This window comes from Canis lupus, chromosome 27, assembly GCF_003254725.2.
Source record: "Canis lupus dingo isolate Sandy chromosome 27, ASM325472v2, whole genome shotgun sequence".
In the NCBI taxonomy this organism is placed as follows: Eukaryota; Metazoa; Chordata; class Mammalia; order Carnivora; family Canidae; genus Canis; species Canis lupus.
Genome location: NC_064269.1, coordinates 40,558,178 through 40,578,983, shown reverse-complemented (window position 1 = coordinate 40,578,983; position 20,806 = coordinate 40,558,178). Strand labels below are relative to the sequence as shown.

Sequence of the window (20,806 nt, the reverse complement as noted above, 5' to 3'; positions counted from 1 at the left end):
CTCTTAACCATAGTAAGCAAACTGCAGCCTGCTGGAGGAGAGAGGAGTGAGGAGATGGGGTAATTGAGTAATGGCATTAAGGAAGACACATGATGTGATGAGTACTGGGTGTTATATGCAACTGATAAATTACTGAACACTACATCTGAAACTAACAATGTTGGCTAATTGAATTTAAATTAAAAAAATAAAATGCTTTTAAGAATATGAAATCTCTTAACAATATGCTTTTAAGAATATGAAAAACAGTAGCTATCAAACTGATAAAGGACTGAGTAAATACTGGTAAACAAGAAAAACAGAAACATGGGAAGAGGCAAAATGGGGATACCCTCAGCACACACGCAGATCCATCCAGGGAAGTGTGCACATAAATCCATCTGGGGAGGTCTAGACACCTGTCCCAAGGACCTGACATATGTCAATACATCAGACAGACACAATGCTTTATAGGTGAGAAAAATGATTGAGCAGTCTTTTGCCAAAGACCATACAATTTAATGGCAAAAGTAGAAATAACACAAAGGATTTAATGTTTTTTCCATTATTGATCTTTGGAGACAAACACCTGTAAAAAAAAGAACAATCTAAAAAAAAAAAAAAAGAACAATCTGAACTCTTCCCTTTTCTTACCAATGAAAATATTAAAAATTGTAACCAGTGACATAACTCAGAGTAATAATTTACCTAAAAATAAAACAAGTGGACAAATCACAGAAACAGGTATCTTGAACCCTGTCAATCAGTAGGTAAACCTTTCCCCCTTGTTTTCTCTCACTCATACTTCAATCAACTGCCAGTTCAGAAGGGAAGAGTTTAAGGTGACTAGCTGAAATCTGAACATGGATTTTACCTGCCCTAATGCCTCTGAAAACTTGAAAGCACATTCTGGTAACTGCTCTAAGGATTTAAACAGCCCATGCAACTTAAGCTTAGTTAAAAATTCACTTCAGGTTCAGGCTAAAACTTTGTACAGGAGCCTGTAACAGATCATTGGGATCTGCTTGCCCATACATAGTACCAGATCAGATATTCAGGAATCCCACTAACCAGATCAGCTTAACTACAATAACTGGCAGCATCAATTTAAAACTCAAGTGTAGAGCAAGCCCTATGAATAGGTAGAAGCACTAAACAGAATTTTCCCTAACATAACTCATGCCATTCCCTCAGGAGAGAGGATACTAGGAACGGAATTGTGATGGCTGAGGGGAATAGGGACAATGAGTAAAGGTCTGCAGAGAGAAAACTATTTCATGTCCAGGCCATTATGTCTCCACCTCCACCTTCCCCGCATCAAGCTTTGGCTCCGAGTTCACAGACTTCCTCCTTTCTGTTCCACCTCCTGTCATCAGCCTGGGTTACTTGGATGTCCGTGTGGATAACCCAATCCAATGCCCTGTCTCTTGCTTCCCTGAACTTATCTTTACTAAGTCTTCTGCTCCCTCCAATCACCCATTCTGTATCATCCCCAGGAACAGCTCAGCCTCTAAAATTGAAACATTCAGTCTCTGACTATAACATCCAATCAAGATTCACATTCAATTACTCCCAGGTAATTGGTTCTTTAACCTCATCAGGATCTCCACTGCACAGATCCACCTACTTATATTTATTTTACCAAGCATTAAGTCCTGCCCAGCTTCACTTTATTCCTTAAGTAGTTAGGAAATGGTCTAGCATTCAAATATTGTCTTGCCAAAATCCTCAAATCTCTTGACTGATCCCTTTCTCTTGCCCACCTAACAAAACTCTAATCTTACTCCTCTCCTGTGCCTGCAGTCAGGCTGTAGAACGCTGCAGCAGAAAAACTACAAAACTGTAAAGTTTATGATGACAGATTTCCCTTTCCCTTCAGTGATGCCCTTGTAATCCTATGTTTTTCTAGTCAGTTCTCTCTTCAAATATCCAACTGTGTCATCAGTTCCCCACCTCATCTAAACATGTGGCCTGTCTTTTATTTCCCAGATAAAGTAGAAGCAGTTAGAAGAAAATGTCCTCAAACTCCCTGCTACTAAAGCAGTAAACTTTTGAGAATCTTTATCCATCTTTTTCTCCTTCCTTTCTGCCATAACCAAGGAAGTGTCCCTCCTCCCAGGCAAGATTAAGTATCTACTTGAGTTCTGGATTCTATCTGTTCTAGTCTTCATCTCTACCATTGTAAACAAACCTCTGACCTTGTGTTCTTATTTTGCAAGTGTCTCATCCTTCTTTTCTATGCAAGCAAGCTTCTTGTGCTATCTTTTTTTTTTTTTTTTTTTCTTCTTGTGCTATCTATACTCATTCTATTTCCACACTTCCACACATTCTTAAAGTCACTGAAATCTAGTTTCAGCTCCGGCAATCCATTAAAAACTGATCCTGCCACAGATAAGATTACTTGATAAACCCAATGGACATCTTTGAGTCTTTTCCTCACTTCATTTTTTTGGAAGCATTTGACATTATGGACTATTCCTTCCTTCTTGGCATCTCTTTTTTCTCAACTTTCATGAGACCATAATCTCCTGTTTTCTTTCTACTTCCTGGGCCAATTCCTCTCTTCCCTTTGCAGTCTTTTTTCTCTATTCATCCCTTAAGTATTAGTGCGTTCATTTATTTGTATATTCTTACATCTTCTTCTCCTTTTTTTTTTTTTTTGCCACCCTTCTATACCATCTATTCAACCCATACCAAAGAACTGTTATTTTCAGGCACTGGGCGAGGTGCCAGAGCTATAGCAGAGAATACACTATACATTTTCAGATGGCTATCCACACAAATAGGAGATATAGATAAGTCAATAGATAATAGACAATTATAATACAGGGTTTCATTGGGATTCTGAGCAGGCATGTACTATTCTCCTTCTACATAATCACTTTGGGCAATTACATTCATTCCATGACTTCACAATTCATCTATGTATGAATGACTCCCATACCCATGTCTCCAATCCAATCATCTTTCCTGAGTGCCAGGTGTACAAAGCTAAGTGCTTATGAGGTATCTCCACATGGGTGTCTTGTAGGCACTTCACATATCCTTTACACTGAAATTTGCTTCTCAGGTAAAAGGAGCTCATGTGAAGAAAGCCACCATTTCCTCAGTTGTCTAAGCCAGAAATCTGAGCCAAGTAATCTTTTATCTTTGAGTATCAGCTTAAATATTACCACCTTAGAGAAGAGTTCTTTAATCCCATATAAATTAGGTTCTCCCAACCCATATCTTCTCCTTCATGGTTCTCTAGGATGGCACTCATTTCCTTAGTAACATTTTGAAAATTATAATTTATGTACTTATTAACTGTTTTTTTTTCATTACCATTACATGGGAATAAGGATCAGATTTGATATTATGTTGATATATCCCCAGTGCCTAGCACAGGATCAACACACAATGTTTGCTGAATAAACAAATATATGAATGGAAAGTTATCTTCTCTTTATCTCTACTATCATTACTCTAGACTAAGCTTTCATCATTTCTTTCCTAACTACAACAGTCTTCTAACTTATTCTAATATTTCTCCCTTGCAGGATAAACTTTTCACCCTGATGCACTGAACTGTTCCTGAAGTGCAAATATGATAATCATCTTACTCTGCTAAACTTTTTTTTAAAAAGATTTTATTTATTCATGAGAATACACAGAGAGGGGAGAGAAGGAGAGAGAGTGAGAGAGAGAGAGAGAAAGGCAGAGACACAGGCAGAGGGAGAAGCAGGCTCCATGCAGGGAGCCCGACGTGGGACTCAATATGGGGTCTCCAGGATCATGCCCTGGGCTGAAGGCGGCACTAAATCGCTGAGCCACCCTCGCTGCCCTGCTAAACTCTCTCTCTCTTTTTTTTAATGATTTTATTTATTTTTCATAGAGACCGAGAGAGAGAGAGAGAGAGAGAGAGGCAGAGGCAGAGGGAGAAGCAGGCTCCATGCAGGGAGCCCGATGTGGGACTCGATCCAGGGTCCCCAGGGTCAAACCCCGGGCTGCAGGCAGCGCTAAACCACTGCGCCACCGGGGCTGCCCAACTCTTTTAAAGCTGCTCATTATCTTTGGCATAAATTCAAAACCCAAGGTGGTGTGCAAGACTCTTTCTTGGCCATTCTGAACTTCTTTCAGTTTTTCTAATGTGTCATGGGCTCTCTCACCTCACCCTTTGCCTAGGATATTCTTTCTATACTCTCCCACCATATACCTTTCACCTATTTCCAACTAATCTTTCAGGTCTCAACTCAATTTGTCTTTCCTGGAGGAAGCTTTCCTGACATACTCTAGACTAAAATAGGTATACCTACTCTGTACTCTCCTAGCACTCTGTCTCATATCATAGCACTCATCACATTCCACTGCATTTAATTTTAAATATCTGCTGTCAGTCTGTATACTCTGAAGGTAAGAACTGTGTCTATTTTGTTTTTGCTTATCCCAAGTGCCTAACATAATATCTGATATCTAACAGAAGCTCAGTACACATTTGATGAATGGATGAATACAAAGAGACTTGAGAAGAGAATACTGAAATGGAAGATTATGGCACCAATGAAAATAAATAGCCAACTTCACAATTTTGCCAACAACTGGCTCCATTTGTCTTTCATTAACTATCCAAGCCTCTTCTCATTATTTTAAAAAATTAATGCCATAGCAAAAGATACAGCTACATAAGATTCTTAGAGGCTGGAAACAGAACAAGATGCCTAGAAATAGCTTCTATGACAGTCAACAAAAAAAGGAAACAGAGAAGAAAACAGAATTACTCCACACAGTAGGGATTAAGAGTCACAGACACTTTAGTAGGCCATCAGAACCTGCCATACGAGGCAAGTACATCCATTAAAGTACACAATGGTCCTCCATATGGAAGTTCCTTATACAACAGCAACGTACACCTCTGCAGTGATGGGACAGACCATCCTCCCTTGTAGCCATGTCTCACTGTATCACCTAAAGGTATAATCACTTATATTTATAATGATTATTTGGGGTCTTCAAAGTTAGAACTGAATTTTATATACTGTGTTTAAGAAAGCAAGCAAATGTGTACTACAATCTTTATTTAAAAAATCTTTTAAGTTTATTTATTTTTTAGTAATCTAGATCAGAGGTGCACAACTCCTCCTACTGAGCCAGCCAGGAGCTCCTATACTACATTTTTAAAAGACCTTCGTTAAAAGGTGGTTAAGGCAAAGATTCACAATTTAAATATATTAGCATCTGAAATATCTAATAAGTCCATTTATAGTAAATGGAGCTCATTCCTTCATAACCAGGGTAATCAGTACTACCGTAAACATTATGCTATTTCAACTTTTTACTGATGGCTCAGTTATTCTCTGGTTGCTGAAATACTGTTTATTCATATACTACAGCGATACGTTAGCCCTCTTCTGTCCCATCCTCTACTCCATTCTGCTTCCACTATCACGGTCTGCTGCTCATCATACTTGGATTCTTCTAATCACAATCCAGCAGCTTCTAATCTCTGCCGGTTCTTTGGCGATCTGCAACATAGCTTCCTTTTCTATTTTAATTCCTTCTTTTTAGTCACCTATTTCTACATTTCTTGAACTTGTACTAGCTGTTTGGCTTTTATAATTTTCACAGCCAGTGGCAGCCCAAATACATCCAGTGGGTATAACAATATTTGAGTCCTTTCAGTTATTTTCCTGACAGCCAATATTTCCTTTTTTTACTGTTAGAATTAGCTTCTTTGCTCTTTCTTTCCTTAATTCTTTAAAAACAAACAAGCAACTATAGTTCTAGAATCCTGGCATTGCTAGAAAGCTGAACTCAATAACAAGAGGTGCTATGTATCTACTAAATTTGCAGAGGGTGAGGACAGAGTATTTGCTCAATTGAGGCTTGTTGATTTTAATTCACTATAAATCTGTAATTCTTATGATTAAATGACTAAGTATAAAGTGTTCTTAGTTTTATTAATATTACTCCTATTACTATTGTTGTAATCATTAATCTGGTAGATAGTCAAATTCCTATTTTTAGGATGTATAATGTACAAAAGAATAAGGAAAACCATAAGTTAATGAATATGGTAATAATTTTTTATGATAATATAAACACTTGTGCATTTATTGACCTAACATCTGTGAAGTTTTCTCTTTGGTTATACAAAATTAGGAGCGAGAAGAGGTTCTGCTTCCAGATTTTGTATCAAAACAACAGCAATCCTATAAGAGGGATTGACTGCTTTTTACAAGAACTCTTGACCACTCTTCTTCCCTCAACTTCTCTACATGCTCCCATTTACCCTGATCCCAACACTGATTGCACAGTGTTACTGGCTACAGATTTGTCTCTTTCTACTAGATTATAAGCTCCCTGAAGGCAGACTTATTATCCTCAGCTGTGTACCCAACCCATTTTAGATGTACAAAAAGTACTGCTTGAATAAATTCAGTGGAATTATTCTTTTACTATATCTTACAGCTTTATTCCCTTTTATCATCAGAAAGATTAGGTTTCTTTAAATAGTAATTATTACAGGCATATCTTTTTTTAATGCAACAACTGTATTCTTAGCATTTAAGATAATACATGTAAATAGCGTCATCTTTTAAACATACTAGGAAACCTTAAGGGGCATGAAGCAAACTGCTTTGAACAACAAAATATGACCCCATAAAATTGATCTTCAAATTCTTACAGGCCAAGTTGCTTAAAGTGGGATGTAATTCACTCATGATAGTCTGCAATTATTGAATCTGTTTATGTAGTTTTGTTTCTGGCTCTCTAACTAAAATGTAAATTTCATCTTGTGTCTGTCTGTCTTGCTCACTGTTTTATGTCCAGTACCTGGCATGTAGTAGATTCTCAACATCAATTTAATCTTATCAATTCTGAGATGCATATATATATATATATTTTTTTTTTACAACTCAGAGAAATCAGAATGCATCTTGTGAACCAACTCCTGGTTTTGTTGATCTGTTCCACAGTTGTTCTGGTCTCAATTTCATTGAGTTCTGCTCGAATCTTTATTAACTCTCTTCTTCTGCTGGGTGTAGGATCTATTTGCTGTTTTTTTCTCTAGCTCCTTTAGGTATAAGGTTAGCTTTTGTATTTGAGTTCTTTCCAGTTTTTGGATGTATTGCGATGTATTTCCCCCTCAGGATTGCTTTTGCTGTATCCCAAAGATTTTCACTGGTTGTATCTTCATTCTCATCAATATTACTCAGTCATTAGAAACGACAAATACCCACCATTTGCTTCGACATGGATGGAACTCTGAGGGTATTATGCTGAGTGAAATAAGTCAATCAGAGAAGGACAAACATTATATGGTCTCATTCATTTGGGGAATATAAAAAATAGTGAAAGGAAATAAAGGGGAAAGGAGAAAAAATGAGTGGGAAATATCAGAAAGGGAGACAGATCATAGGAAACGAACTGGGGGTGGTGGAAGGGGAGCTGGATGGGGGGGTGGGGGTGACTGGGTGACGGGCACTGAGGTGGGCACTTGACGGGATGAGCACTGGGTGTTATTCTATATGTTGACAAATTGAACACCAATAAAAAATAAATTGATAAAAAAAGAAACAAACAAAAAGAATGCATCTTGTACTGATGGCAGCTTGGTATTCTATTACTGCTTAATTGGTAGTAGTGTTCTATCTCTGTAGTAAATAATGATGTGTGCTATGACCAAAGGCATCTCAGATTTTATAAAATAAGATGTAATAATTTAAATGGGAAAATGATAACATTATGTAACTATAAAAACAATAGTAAGAGGGCGCCTGGATGGGTTGAGGGACTCTTAATTTCAGCTCAAATCATGATCTCAGGGTCGTGAGATCGAGCCCCACGTAGGGCTCTGCACTGAATTTGCAGCCTGCTTAAGATTCTCTCTCTTCCTCTGTCCTCTTGTCCTCTACTCATCCTCTCTCTCTCTCTCTCAAAAAAAAAAAAAAAAAAAAGGCAATAACAATAGTGAGGATAAGTAAGAGGACAAAACTGGAGGATATTATGCTGAGTGAAATAAGTCAATTGGAGAAGGACAAACATTATATGGTCTCATTCATTTGGGGAATATAAGAATTAGTGAAAGGGAATAAAGGGAAAAGAGAGAAAATGAGTGAAAATATCAGTGAGGGTGACAAAACATGAGAGACACCTAACTCTGGGAAACGAACAAGGGGTAGTGGAAAGGGAGGTGGGCGGGGGGTTGGGATGACTGGGTGATGGGCACTGAGGGAGGTACTTGGTGGGATGAGCACTGGGTGTTATACTATATGATGGCAAATTGAACTCCAATAAAAAAAATTAAAAAAAAAAAGTAAGAGGACAAAAGTAAAAGCTTAAAATGGGCACCTGGGTGGCTAAGCCAGTGAAGCATCTGTATTCAGCTCAGCTTGTAATCTCTCCTGGGATTGAGCCCCGATTGGGGGTCCCTGCTTAAAGGGGAGTCTGCTTCTCCCTTTGCTACCCTCCCTTCCCAGCTTGTGCACGTGTGCACTCTACCTCTCAGATAAATAAATAAAATCTTTAACAACAACAACAAAAAAGTAAAAGCTTAAAATGAACTACTGTTAGTTTAAGATTGCCAGATAAAATACAGGTCACCTGGTTAAATTAGAATTTCAGATAAGAAAAAAATAAATGTTACTGTAAGTAACATATAATATGTGGGATATACTTACACTAAAAAAATTATTCATTCTTTGAGATTTGGATGCCCTGTATTTTAAATTATTAAATCTGCCGACCTTTGCCTGTTAGAAATAGAAGTAGCTCCTCTTTTACAAAGACATTACATAAAGTGTTTGGTGTTCACCCTAACATAGGAATGAGGCACACGAACATCAATATAGATCATATATCATGGAATAACGTCTTGTATGTGGAGAAAAAAAGATTCCACAACTGTTTCAGTATTACTTTTACCAATTTAAAAGCTTTATCAAAGCCCAGAATATCTCTGAAATTTACAATCTGATCTATTTTCTTACCTCAGCATAAGCTTTGGCCCATGAACTGGCCAGCTGATGTAAATCTACTTCACCCGATTTCACAGCTTCCAGGGATGCCTCGGCGTCTCTGTCATAATCTCTTAGAGATTCTTCTTCTATAAACTGGCTCAGAGCTTCTTTTAAGTCTGTAACAGGGACAATATATGCCAACATCAGCAAAATCCCAATATAAACAAGGAATGTTTTACCTGGATAAGCATTCCAATGTGAAATTTTATCAAACCTGTATCCTGAACAAATGCCTAAAGACAATAAAATTAGTGTGGGGATCATTTGACTAGTTTGACAATTATTTTTCTTTATTACTACAGACAATTGCATTGAGAATGGTCAAAATTCTTAACTCTTATGTATAACCTTGACACTAAAAACATTACTTTCTTGAATCTGATTCTTCAGTTTGAAACTAATCAGGTAAAAGCACATAAAGAAAAATCTACAGATTTTGAGGGTCTGAAGGTTACTGTATTTAAATGAAAAACAGTTTCCAAATATAGAGTTACATTCTTTGAGTTTGAAAGAGAAATTGGATGATCAGCTTATTAAAGTGGAATTGGGATGATCTAAATTCCAGCTTTAGAGACACTACTCAGAGATTGTATAATGGAAATAGTACAGGGATAGAAATCAGGATACTTGTGTTTTGGTTTTGGCTCTGTCACTATGTTTGTAACTTTAGATCAGTGGTTCTCAATTTTTAGCATGCATCAGAATTCCCTGGAGAGCTTATTGAAATAGATTGCCACCCTCAGAGTGTCTGATTCTGAAAGAATGGGGTGAGGCCCAAGAATGTGCATTTCTAACAAGGTTCCAGGTGATGCTGTAGCATCTGATCAAGGAATAACCTTTGGGAACCACTGCCTTAGGCAAACAATTTAACTTTTCAGTGTATCGGTTTTCTTATTTATATAATGAGATTGTATTAAAAAGTTCCTAGATTTCCTTATAACTGTTTCTATGATCCAACATATTCTTTTTGAAAAACGATTTTATTTATTTATTCATGAGAGACACAGAGAGACGCAGAGACATAGGCAGAGGGAGAAGCAGGCTCCCTGCAGGGAGCCCGACCGATGTGAGACTGGATCCCGGGACTCCAGGATCATGCCCTGAGCTGAAGGCAGATGCTCAACTGCTGAGCCACCCAGGTGTCCCGATCCAACATATTCTTAGCTTAAAATGTTTTTCTCATCTGTGAGATAGAACATATAGACCTTTTAAAAATGATTTAATACAGATGACCTTATGGAATTCATTTAGGCAAGCAAAAATTATTCAAAGATTAGTACTCCTTCTCTTCTATGACATCTCAGGAATTGAGGACCAGATCATTAAAAGGGCAATGTATTTAGCAATACAATTCTATAATATCATAATTAGTGATAGTTGAAATGGATCTACCCAACTAAATTAAGAGATTAGGTGTTCTAACCCAAACTTTGTAACTAATTTTTCATCATATAAATTAATTTTCATATATTTACTTATTTTTAATTTGTTTTAAAGTAGGTTCCACACCCAGCATGGAGCCCAACATGGGGCTGGAACTCATAACCCTGAGATCAAGACCTGAGCTGAGATCAGGAGTCAGACACTTAACCAAATGAGTCACCCCCGTGCCCCTATAAATCAAATTTTATAAAAAATTGCCTAATAAACAACTATAAGGGTTACAGAAAAAACAACACTCAATAAAACAAAGGCCTGGGGAATCTTTTTCTTTTTTTTTTTTTTTTTTTTTTTTTTGAATCTTTTTCTTCTTGGAAGCAGTTAAAGTTTTCTAATATGAGATGTCTAAGGAAAGAGACTATCAGAAATCAGTCCTCAGGGCACCTCAGTGGCTCAGCTAGTTAAATGTCTGCCTCTTAATTTTGGCTAAGGTCATGATCTCATGGGTCATGAGATCAAGGCCTGTGTTGGGCTCTGTGCTCAGCAGGGAGTCAGCGTGAAGATTCTCCCCCTCTATTCCTCCCCACCACTCTCCCTCTCTCTAAAATAAATACATAAATCTTTTTTAAAAATCACTTCTCACCTTTTTCTATAAAGCATGGTAAACTGTGCAGCAGCATCAGACGCCCGTGTAAATGACTGGCATTTTCTTGAACAGGAAATTTGAGAGGCACCTTCAGTTCTAAGCACTGACTTCCTACTTTGAATTTATACACAAATTCCCTCTCTCTGTTGCAGAATCTTTCTATGCTTTTCTTCATCTTCTTTGGCAGGATTTCTATAGAACAAACAAACAAAACCTCAGGTGGTTATAAGTCCATAAAAATCATAGTGTCTCATCATTGTTGTACCACTTTTAAGAAAATGTTCCATCACTTGGTAATTTTGTTTGTGTGATTGGGAGCTAATTATTCTAGGCTTTCCTATCCTTAGCCCTGTATTTTCACCTTCATGAAGAAAATTGAAGTGCTTCTTCTTTTTTTTAATGAAAAAAAATTTCCTTTAAACTTCACTTAGGAAAAAACAACAACATCATATCCATAAAGTACTTTGCATTCCTAGGCAGAGTTCTCAAGAACAGAAAGAGAACATGAGAAGAGCAGAGAAGATTCTTAGGAGGAGATGAATGGGTGGAAAGATATAGAGGCTATGAAATAACTGGTGAATACAAAGTCAAATAAATAGATCCGGGACCAAGAAGTGATCTTGAAGATCCTAGATGTTGTGAACATGAGATCTTATTGGACATGGATGGAAGAAAGATGGTGTTGGAAAGATTTCCATGTGGGAAAAAGACATACAAAAAAGGACAGGATATCCCCAAAGGTAAATTGGACACTTTTCAAAAAGAAGAAAATCTGGCCACAAAAAGTAAGAATTGGTATCGATTAAGGATTTATTTACCAGCTTCCTCACTGGACTCCATCTCTATGCTTTTCATCATCAAATCAGTTTTCACAGTATTCTCTATGCTGAAGTTACAGTAATCTTTCCAAAGAGCTTATTTGATTATATTGCTCATCTGCTTAAAGCCTTTTGATCATATTCCATTGCTCTCGGGACAAAATTCAAACCCCTTTACCCAGTGTACAATGCTTCTGTCTGTATTTCGAGGCCTCCCCCCCAACACCTACACCCCTCAACACCCCAACACACAAACCATTTTCCAGGCAAAAACCTTTCTTTCCACTTCCCACCTTTTTGAATGCTTTTTCTTTGCCTAGAGCAGCACTCTTACTGCTTTTCTTTCCTTGGATAACAACCACTCAGGTTCTTCAGGTCTCCGCATAGATGGGCACCGGGGAGTCTTTTAATTTGTGGGATTGTCATAAGGATTAATAGAATGACAGATATGAAACGTCTGACAAAAAAAGATGATCAACAGATTGAAAACTAGTAATAATAAAAGAAGTTCTCTAAGAACTTAACAAAAAAAAATCGCAGATTGCTGATTGAGTACACATGATGAAGACAAAAGCAGTAAAGGAACACCGTAAAAGGGGACTGAAACTTACGGATAAATAGGTTTATGATCTAATCTTGTTTAGATTCAATGTTTCCGATCCACAAAAACCATTAGCTCCGGTTTCAAACGGTTCAAGATTTAAATTTATGGTCTGAAACTTTAGTTCCCTCTCCCCACTTTTTTTTTTTTTTTTTTTTTTTTAAGCAGGGGTGAAATTAGGAAAGGTTTCCCAGGCAAACTGGGGACGGGAGGAGGAGAGAGCTGGACAGAACTCCTGCGGCCAACAGGGTGCGGGTTCTGCGTGCAGGAAGGGGAGGGCAGGCTGCCAGCGCGAGAAACTCCGGCCGAGGGGGAACACCCGCTCCACTAGGCGGGTTCGGTCTGAACGGGCTTCCTCGCTTTGGGTTCTGGGCTCACCTTCCGGTTCCGAAGCCCCGCGCGGGCTGCACACTCGGAGCTGTCAAGGAGCTGCGGCGCAGGGAACATCAGCTGACTTACTCGCCTATCTGTGGGCTGTAAAAACTGCTTCAGCAGATTCGCCCGTACCTTTTCCTCTTTCCCGGCACTCTGTAGAAAATTCCTCGGCCTCAGTGCCCCCTTTTTCCATAACGCCCCAATGTAATCATGTAAAAAATGTAAAAAAGGTGTATTTCTACTGTTATTATGAATCTCAGAGAAGGCGTAAAAAAAAAAAAATTCACTGTCGTGGCGAAAGTTGCAGCGGCAAAGCACAGACTCGGCTTTGGGAGAACGGATGCGGAAGGGCAGTGCCTTGGGCACGGCGTCCTCTCAGAGCGCATGCGCAGCGGCAAGGATGGCCGGTAATCATTGGACGGCTGGGGGCTGGGGGCGGAGAGCGTCTGGGTCTGGTTTTGCGCGGGAATTGAAACCGCCACTCCTGCCAACAGGAACTTGAAAGCTGCGAGTTTTCCGTCGCGGAGGCGACCATGGTGCGTCCTGTGAGGTGAGTAGTTCATGACAGCAGCGAGGACGGGGAGAAAAGGCAGGAGGAAGGTGTAGGGAGCTTCGTCTGCACACGATTGGGTGGAAAGGGCCGGATAGAGCCGAGGGTAGCGCGGGTGGGATGGGGTGGACGGTTTCTGGGAAGCTCTCGGGTCTCCACCGAGAGTCGCCGAATCCGCAGAAGCATCCGGCGTACCAGCCTTTCCTTCTCTTTGCCTCCCTTCACAGCTATTGCGGATTCTTTGACCCGCTCCATTGAAATAAGCCCTGGTCGTGTTAGCACTCGAATGGCGCTTTACATTTCGCCGAGCGCCTACTTAGGTGTCATTTCAAATTTTCTTTTCTTTCTTTTTTTTTTTTTTAGCAGTTTAGGTATCCCTATTTTTGATCTGTTTAGAGTACTAGGCGTAAAGGCCAAGCTAGCCGAGTCGCACAGCTACTGAGTGGCAGGATAACACACCCAAATCCTCGGCTCCGGATCCCCCTGCTTTCCGTTATACCATTTGAAACCATTCTTGTGCTTAACCACGGTGGAGTGCTATGGAGGCCTAGAGTCAGCCATTCACTGGGAAAGTTGCTCGGTGTATATACTTCTATACTGTGCTGGTGGTGACTAGTTACATCCTAGTCAAGGGTGCGGTGAGGGGCCGCAAAGAAATACTGCAAAGTGATAGAGAGTGAGCAGAAGGAGAGCCTTACTTTAAAAAGTGTCGTTAGGGTGTGCCTCTCTGCAAAGGTAAGACGTGATCTGAGACATGAATCCTGAGAAGGAGCTTGCCAGGGAAAATCTGGCTCTGAGCTTGACTGTTGGAGAAACTGGAAGAAGGCCACTGAAGCTGTAGCATTAGCAAGCAGTGGGAGGAATTGTAGCGGATTAGGGCACATAGGCAGGGGCCAGAGTAGGGAGGACCTTGTAGGCTTTAGGAGGAGGAAAGCTGGACAGAGCTCCTGCCGAGTTTGGATTTTATCCTACGGACAATGGGAAGTCAACGGAGAGTTTTAAGTAGAGCAGACAGCTCTAATTTTGGTTTTATAAAATTCACTGGCTCCTGGTGGAGAAAGAATGGAAGATGGGGTAACAAGAATGGGAACAGGGAAACCGCCTTATCATTTGGGTAGTGGGTTGGAATAGAGTGTTACCAGTGGACATGGAATGGGGCAGATGAATTTGGGATGTATTTTGGAGATACTGCTGACAGACCTTGCTGATGAAGTGAATGTGGAGGTAAGGGAGAAAAAGAATCAAGGATGACTTCACAGTATTTTTAGCCTGAGCTACTTGAATGGATGATCTTTTTATTTTTTTTATTTATGATAGTCACACACAGAGAGAGAGAGAGGCAGAGACACAGGCAGAGGGAGAAGCAGACTCCATGCACCGGGAGCCCGACGTGGGATTCGATCCCAGGTCTCCAGGATCGCGCCCTGGGCCAAAGGCAGGCGCTAAACCGCTGCGCCACCCAGGGATCCCAATGGATGATCTTTGTACTAACCGAGGTGGGGAAGACTAGGAAAGGAAATAGATTCAGGAGATGTGGGGGATCAGAAGTCCCATTTTGAGCACATGAAGTCTGAAATTTATTTTAAACACCCAAGTAGCAAAGACATAATCCCCTTGTCTGCAATAGCAGTTGTCAAAATACTGCAGACCCTTAGGGTTCCTGAAACCCTCTAACCAAGGGAAAAAAAAAAAAAAAGAGCCAGTTTCACTTAAGAATGTGATGTTGATGAAGCAGTAAGAAATCTCATATTCATTATAGGTCAACTGTTGAGCATACTTCTTTTTAAAGTTTTTATTATATTTTACTATTATTCAGTTTCAGTTTTTAAAGGGGTTTTCATATTTTATTCAGCTTTCAAATTCTTTAAAGAGTAGGAGAGTAACAAGAGTACTCTTCATTTGAATATTCCATATGAGGAAATGAAATGTAAAACATAAACTACTTCTACAGTGGTTGTCTTCAGAAAAAGCACTTGTGAGATTGAGTTGGGAACTGACCTCTTTTTTCATAGAACACCATTCTGCTTGAAAGAACAACTGGCCTACTAGGTTATTCACACTTGGGTACTTGGCAGAAGGTAGAAAAGAAAACCACATTTAGCGCCTAGAGGAAGGGAGAAGAAAGTGAGTTTATTTTCTCCAGTTTAAATATCACTTTTTTTTTTTAAGATTTTATTTATTTATTTGAGAGAGAGAGAGAGGACGAGCACGGGGAGAGGCAGAGAGGGGAGGGGAGGGGAGAAGCAGGCTCCCTGCCCTGGGGCTCAATCCCAAGACCCTGGAATCATGACCTGAGCCAGACACTTAATGGCCTGAGCCACCCAGGCACGCCAAATATCACTTTCTTCTAATGGCTCTCTAAAGTAATAGAAAGATTTGTTTCAGATGGTAGGTACAAAGTCATTCATCATTGTTTCAGTGTCTATACCATAAAGAACTTTGGTATTGTGGGGAGAGTAAAAATGAGAGGAAAATAGCTTTCAGTTTGTTCAAGTTTATAATCTTTAATAGGACGACAGAATGCACATACAAAACAAGAGAATACATAAACAGGAATTTATAAATGCCCCACAGCAATTGAACCGTATGTCAACTGTGTTAATGATGTTGATTACTTTTACTTTGATGGTTGTCTGAATTCATTTTTTTTTTTATCAGGTGTATCAAGTAAAGTTGTGATTATTTCAGCTAATGCTAACTTCCTACTATAAAATCCAACTTTTGTTTCAAATTTAAGTATTCTTAAGAGGATTGAAGCACATTTTCCTTTACTCAAGACTGTAGTGAATAGTCTTAAGCACTGGAGGTGAGAAATTGGCGTTTATGTAATTAAAAAATTTCTCTCTTGGTCATAGGCATAAGAAACCAGTCAATTACTCACAGTTTGAGAACTCTGACAGCGATGGTAAGTAGAGATTTGTATTTTTGCTTTAAAATTTTGGAAATTTATTTATTTATTTTCTCAGAGTTTATGACATGTGGAACTCTAACCTTGAACATATTGCCCAATTGTATATGAGTTAGGGCTAAAAAAATCCTGTAAGCATTTGGGATGATTATGGTGATAATTAAACTGACAAGAATTATGTACATAAGTGATAAACGAACAGGGCCGGGTGAAATGGCTCTTTAGATCTAAGCTATTCTAGGTTTATGTTTCTCATGGTAGGCTTTGTCTCCTCCTCTCCCTTCACCTAAGAAGGAAAACATTGTCTTTTGAAACACAAATGTGTTACAGATTATAATGTGAAATCCCCAATAATTGTACAATAAAAGAAGACCTTACATACCACATTTTCTTTATCTAGTTATCACTCAGTGGACATTCGGGCTCTTCCATAATTTGGCTATTGTAAATAATGCTGCTATAAACATTGGGGTGCATGTATCCTTTCGAATTAGTATTTTTGTATCCTTGGGTAAATATCTGCTAATGCAATTGCTGGATTGTATATTACTCAGCCATAAAGAAGAATGAAATTTTACCATTTGCAACGACAATGGATAGAGCTAGAGAGTATTATGCTATGTGAAATAAGTCAGAGAAAGACAAATACCATATGATCTCACTTATATGTGGAATTTAAGAAACAAAACAGATGAATGTGGCAGAGGGAGTGGGGGCGAGAGGCAAACCAAGAAATAGACTTAACTATAGAGAGCAAACTGATGATTACCAGAGCAAGGGTAGGAGAGGAGATGGGTGAAATAGGTGATGGGGAGTGAGGAGGGTAGCACTTGTGATGCAGACTGAATGTTGTATATAAGTGTTGAGTCACTAAATTCTAATAAAGTAATATACTGTATATTAACTAATAGGAATTTATTTATTTATTTTTTGTTTGTTTTTATTGAAGTTCGATTTGCCAACATATAGTATAACACCCAGTGCTCATCCCATCAAGTGCCCTTCACCCAGTTACTCCAACCCCCCACCCGCCTCCCCTTCCACTACCCCTTGTTCGTTTCCCAGAGTTAGGAGTCTCTCATGTTCTGTCACCCTCTCTGATTTTTCCCATTCAGTTCCTCTTCTTTCCCCTTTAATTCCGTTCACTATTATATTCCCTGTAGGTATGAGTGAAACCATATGATGATTATCCTTCTCTGATTGACTTACTTCTCTCAGCATAATACCCTCCAGTTCTATCCACGTCAAAGCAAATGGTGGGTATTTGTCATTTCTAATGGCTGAGTAATATTCCATTGTATACATAGACCACATCTTCTTTATCCATTTGTCTGTCGAAGGACATCAAGGCTCCTCCCACAGTTTGGCTATTATGGACATTGCTGCTATAAACATCGGGGTGCAGGTGTCCTGCCGATTCACTGCATCTGTATCTTTGGGGTAAATCCCCAACAGTGCAATTGCTGGGTCGTAGGCAGTTCTATTTTTAACTCCTTGAGGAACCTCCACACAGTTTTCTAGAGTGGCTGTACCACTTCACATTCCCAGCAACAGGGCAAGAAGGTCCCCTTTCTCCACATCCTCTGCAACATTTGTTGTTTCCTGTCTTGTTAATTTTCACCATTCTCACTGGGGTGAGGTGGTATCTCATTGTGGTTTTGATTTGTATTTCCCTGATGGCAAGTGATGCGGAGCATCTTCTCATGTGCTAGTTGGCCATGTGTATGTCTTCTTTGGTGAAATTTTTGTTCGTGTCTTCTGCCCATTTCATGATTGGATTTGTTTCTTTCTTGGGAGTTGAGTTCAATAAGTTCTTTATAGATCTGGGATACTAGCCCTTTATCTATATGCCATTTGCAAATGTCTTTTCCCATTCTGTAGGTTGTCTTTTAGTTTTGTTAACTGTTTCTTTTGTTGTGTAGAAGCTTTTTATCCTGATTAAGTCCCACTAGTTCATTTTTGCTTTTGTTTCCCTTGCCTTTATGGATGTATCTTGCAAGAAGTTACTTTGGCTGAGTTCAAAAAGGGTGTTGCCTGTGTTCTCCTCTAGGATTCTGATGGATTCTTGTCTCACATTTAGATCTTTCATCCATTTTGAGTTTATCTTTGTGTCTGGTATAAGAGAATGGTCTAGTTTCATTCTTCTGCATGTGGATGTCCAATTTTCCCAGCGCCATTTATTGAAGAGACTGTCCTTTTTCCAGTGGATAGTCTTCCCTGCTTTGTTGTATTCAACAAAGCTGATCATAAAGTTGAGGGTCCACTTCTGGATTCTCTATTCTGTTCCATTGATCTATGTGTCTATTTTTGTGCCAGTACCACAATATCTTGATGACTACAGCTTTGTAGTACAACCTGAAATCTGACATTGTGATGCCCTGGCTCTGGTTTTCTTTTTCAATATTCCTCTGGCTATTTGGGGTCTTTTCTGATTCCACACAAATCTTAAGATGATTTGTTCCAACTCTCCAAAGAAAATTCGTGGTATTTTGGTAAGGATTGCATTAAACGTGTAAATTGCCCTGGGTAGCATAAACATTTTCACAATATTTATTCTTCCAATCCATGAGCATGGAATATTTTTCCATCTCTTTATGTCTTCCTCAATTTCTTTCAGAAGTTTTCTGTAGTTTTTACGGTATAGATTCTTTACCTCTTTGGTTGAGTTTATTCCTAGGTATCTTATGGTTTTGGGTGCAATTGTAAATGGGATCGATTTCCTTAATTTCTCTTTTTTCTGCCTCATCGTTAGTATATAGAAATGCCACTGATTTCTGGGCATTGATTTTTGTATCCTGCCACATTGCTGAATTTCTGTATGAGTTCTAGCAATCTTGGGGTGGAGTCTTTTGGGTTTTCTATGTACAGTATCATGTCATCTGAAGAGGGAGAGTTTGACTTCTTCTTTGCCAATTTGAATGCCTTTTATTTCTTTTTGTTGTCTGATTGCTGAGGCTAGGACTTCTAGTACTATGTTGACTAACAGTGGTGAGAGTGAACATTCCTGTCATGTTCCCAATCTTAGGGGAAAGGCTCCCAGTGTTTCCCCATTGAGAATGATATTTGCTGTGGGCTTTTCATAGATGACTTGTAAGATGCTGAGGAATGTTCCCTTTATTCCTACACTCTGAAGAGGAACGGATGCTGTATTTTGTCAAATGCTTTCTTTGCATCTATTGAGAGGATCATATGGTTCTTGTTTTTTCTGTTGCTGATATGATGAATCACATTGATTGTTTTACGAGTGTTGAACCAGCCTTGCGTCCCGGGGATAAATCCCACTTGGTCATGGTGAATAATCTTCTTAATGTATTGTTGGATCCTATTGGCTAGTATCTTGTTGAGAATTTTTGCATCTGTGTTCCTCAGGGATATTGGTCTATAATTCTCCTTTTTGGTGGGATCTTTGTCTGGTTTTGGAATTAAGGTGATGCTGGCCTCGTAGAATGAGTTTGGTAGTACTCCATCTCTTTCTATCTTTCCAAACAGCTTTAGTAGAATAGGTATGGTTTCTTCTTTAAATGTTTGTGAGAATTCCCAAGGGAAGCCATCTGGCCTTGGACTTTTGTGTCTTGGGAGGTTTTTGATGACTGCTTCAATTTCCTCCCTGGTTATTGGCCTGTTCAGGTTTTGTGTTTCTTCCTGTTCCAGTTTTGGTAGTTTCTGGTTTTCCAGAAATGCGTCCATTTCTTCTAGATTGCCTAATTTATTGGCGTATATCTGCTCATAATATGTTTTTTTTTTTTTAAGATTTATTTATTTATTTATTCAGAGAGAGCGAAAGAGAGGCAGAGACACAGACAGAGGGAGAAGCAGGCCCCATGCAGGGAGCCCGACGTGGGACTCAATCCCGGGTCTCCAGGATCACACCCGGGCTGCAGGCGGCGCTAAACTGCTGCACCACCGGGGCTGCCCTCATACTATGTTTTTAAAATCGTTTGTATTTCCTTGGTATTGGTGGTGATCTTTCCTTTCTCATGCGTGATTTTATTAATTTGAGTCTTTTTTTCTTTTTAACAAGGCTAGCTAATATTTTATCTATTTTATTAATTCTTTCAAAGATCCAGCTCCTGGTTTGGTTGATCTATTCTACAGTTCTTCTAGTCTCTATATCTTTGAGTTCTGCTCGGATCTCTCTTCTGCTTGGTGTTAAGTTTTATTTGCTGTTCTTTCTCCAATCCTTTAGGTACGAGGTTAGCTTGTGTATTTGAGTTTTTTCCAATTTTTTTGAGAGAGGTTTGTATTGCGATGTATTTCCCTCTTAGGTCCGCTTTTGCTGTATCCCAAAGATTTTGAACGGTTGTATCTTCATTTTCATTAGTTTCCACAAATCTTTTTAATTCTTTAATTTCCTGGTTGACCCATTCATCTTTTAGTAGGGTGCTCTTTAGCCTCCACGTGTTTGAGTTTCTTCCAAATTTCTTCTTGTGATTGAATTCTAGTTTTAAGGCATTGTGATCTGAAAATATGCAGGGGACTATCCCAATCTTTTGGTATCGGTTGAGACCTGATTTGTGACCTAGTATGTGGTGTATTCTAGAGAAAGTTCC

General features: G+C 39.1%; 2 protein-coding genes across 8 annotated transcripts in view; one reads left to right on the top strand and one right to left on the bottom strand.

Annotated features, from left to right (window-relative positions):
- C27H12orf4 (chromosome 27 C12orf4 homolog) overlaps nt 1-12,937 on the bottom strand; it is a 46,556-nt gene extending 33,619 nt beyond the window's left edge. For 3 of the 6 annotated variants that reach the window (XM_025461878.3, XM_025461879.3, XM_049102362.1), the window contains exons 1-3: nt 12,802-12,937; nt 11,002-11,196; nt 8,949-9,094 (exon numbers count right to left, since the gene is read on the bottom strand). In XM_025461878.3, the coding sequence (XP_025317663.1) occupies nt 8,949-9,094; nt 11,002-11,179 (324 nt within the window). In that variant the 5' untranslated portion in view covers nt 11,180-11,196; nt 12,802-12,937. Of the gene's footprint in view, nt 1-8,948; nt 9,095-11,001; nt 11,197-12,115; nt 12,272-12,433; nt 12,552-12,801 lie in introns of those variants that run through there. The other 3 variants (XM_035707276.2, XM_035707277.2, XM_025461881.3) reach the window with 3 other exon arrangements.
- A 58-nt stretch (nt 12,938-12,995) lies between these two features.
- Nucleotides 12,996-20,806, top strand: part of RAD51AP1 (RAD51 associated protein 1) — a 38,411-nt gene continuing 30,600 nt past the window's right edge. The window contains exons 1-3 of one of the 2 annotated variants that reach the window (XM_035707278.2): nt 12,996-13,205; nt 13,293-13,348; nt 16,204-16,253. In XM_035707278.2, the coding sequence (XP_035563171.1) occupies nt 13,332-13,348; nt 16,204-16,253 (67 nt within the window). In that variant the 5' untranslated portion in view covers nt 12,996-13,205; nt 13,293-13,331. The other variant, XM_035707279.2, reaches the window with a different exon arrangement.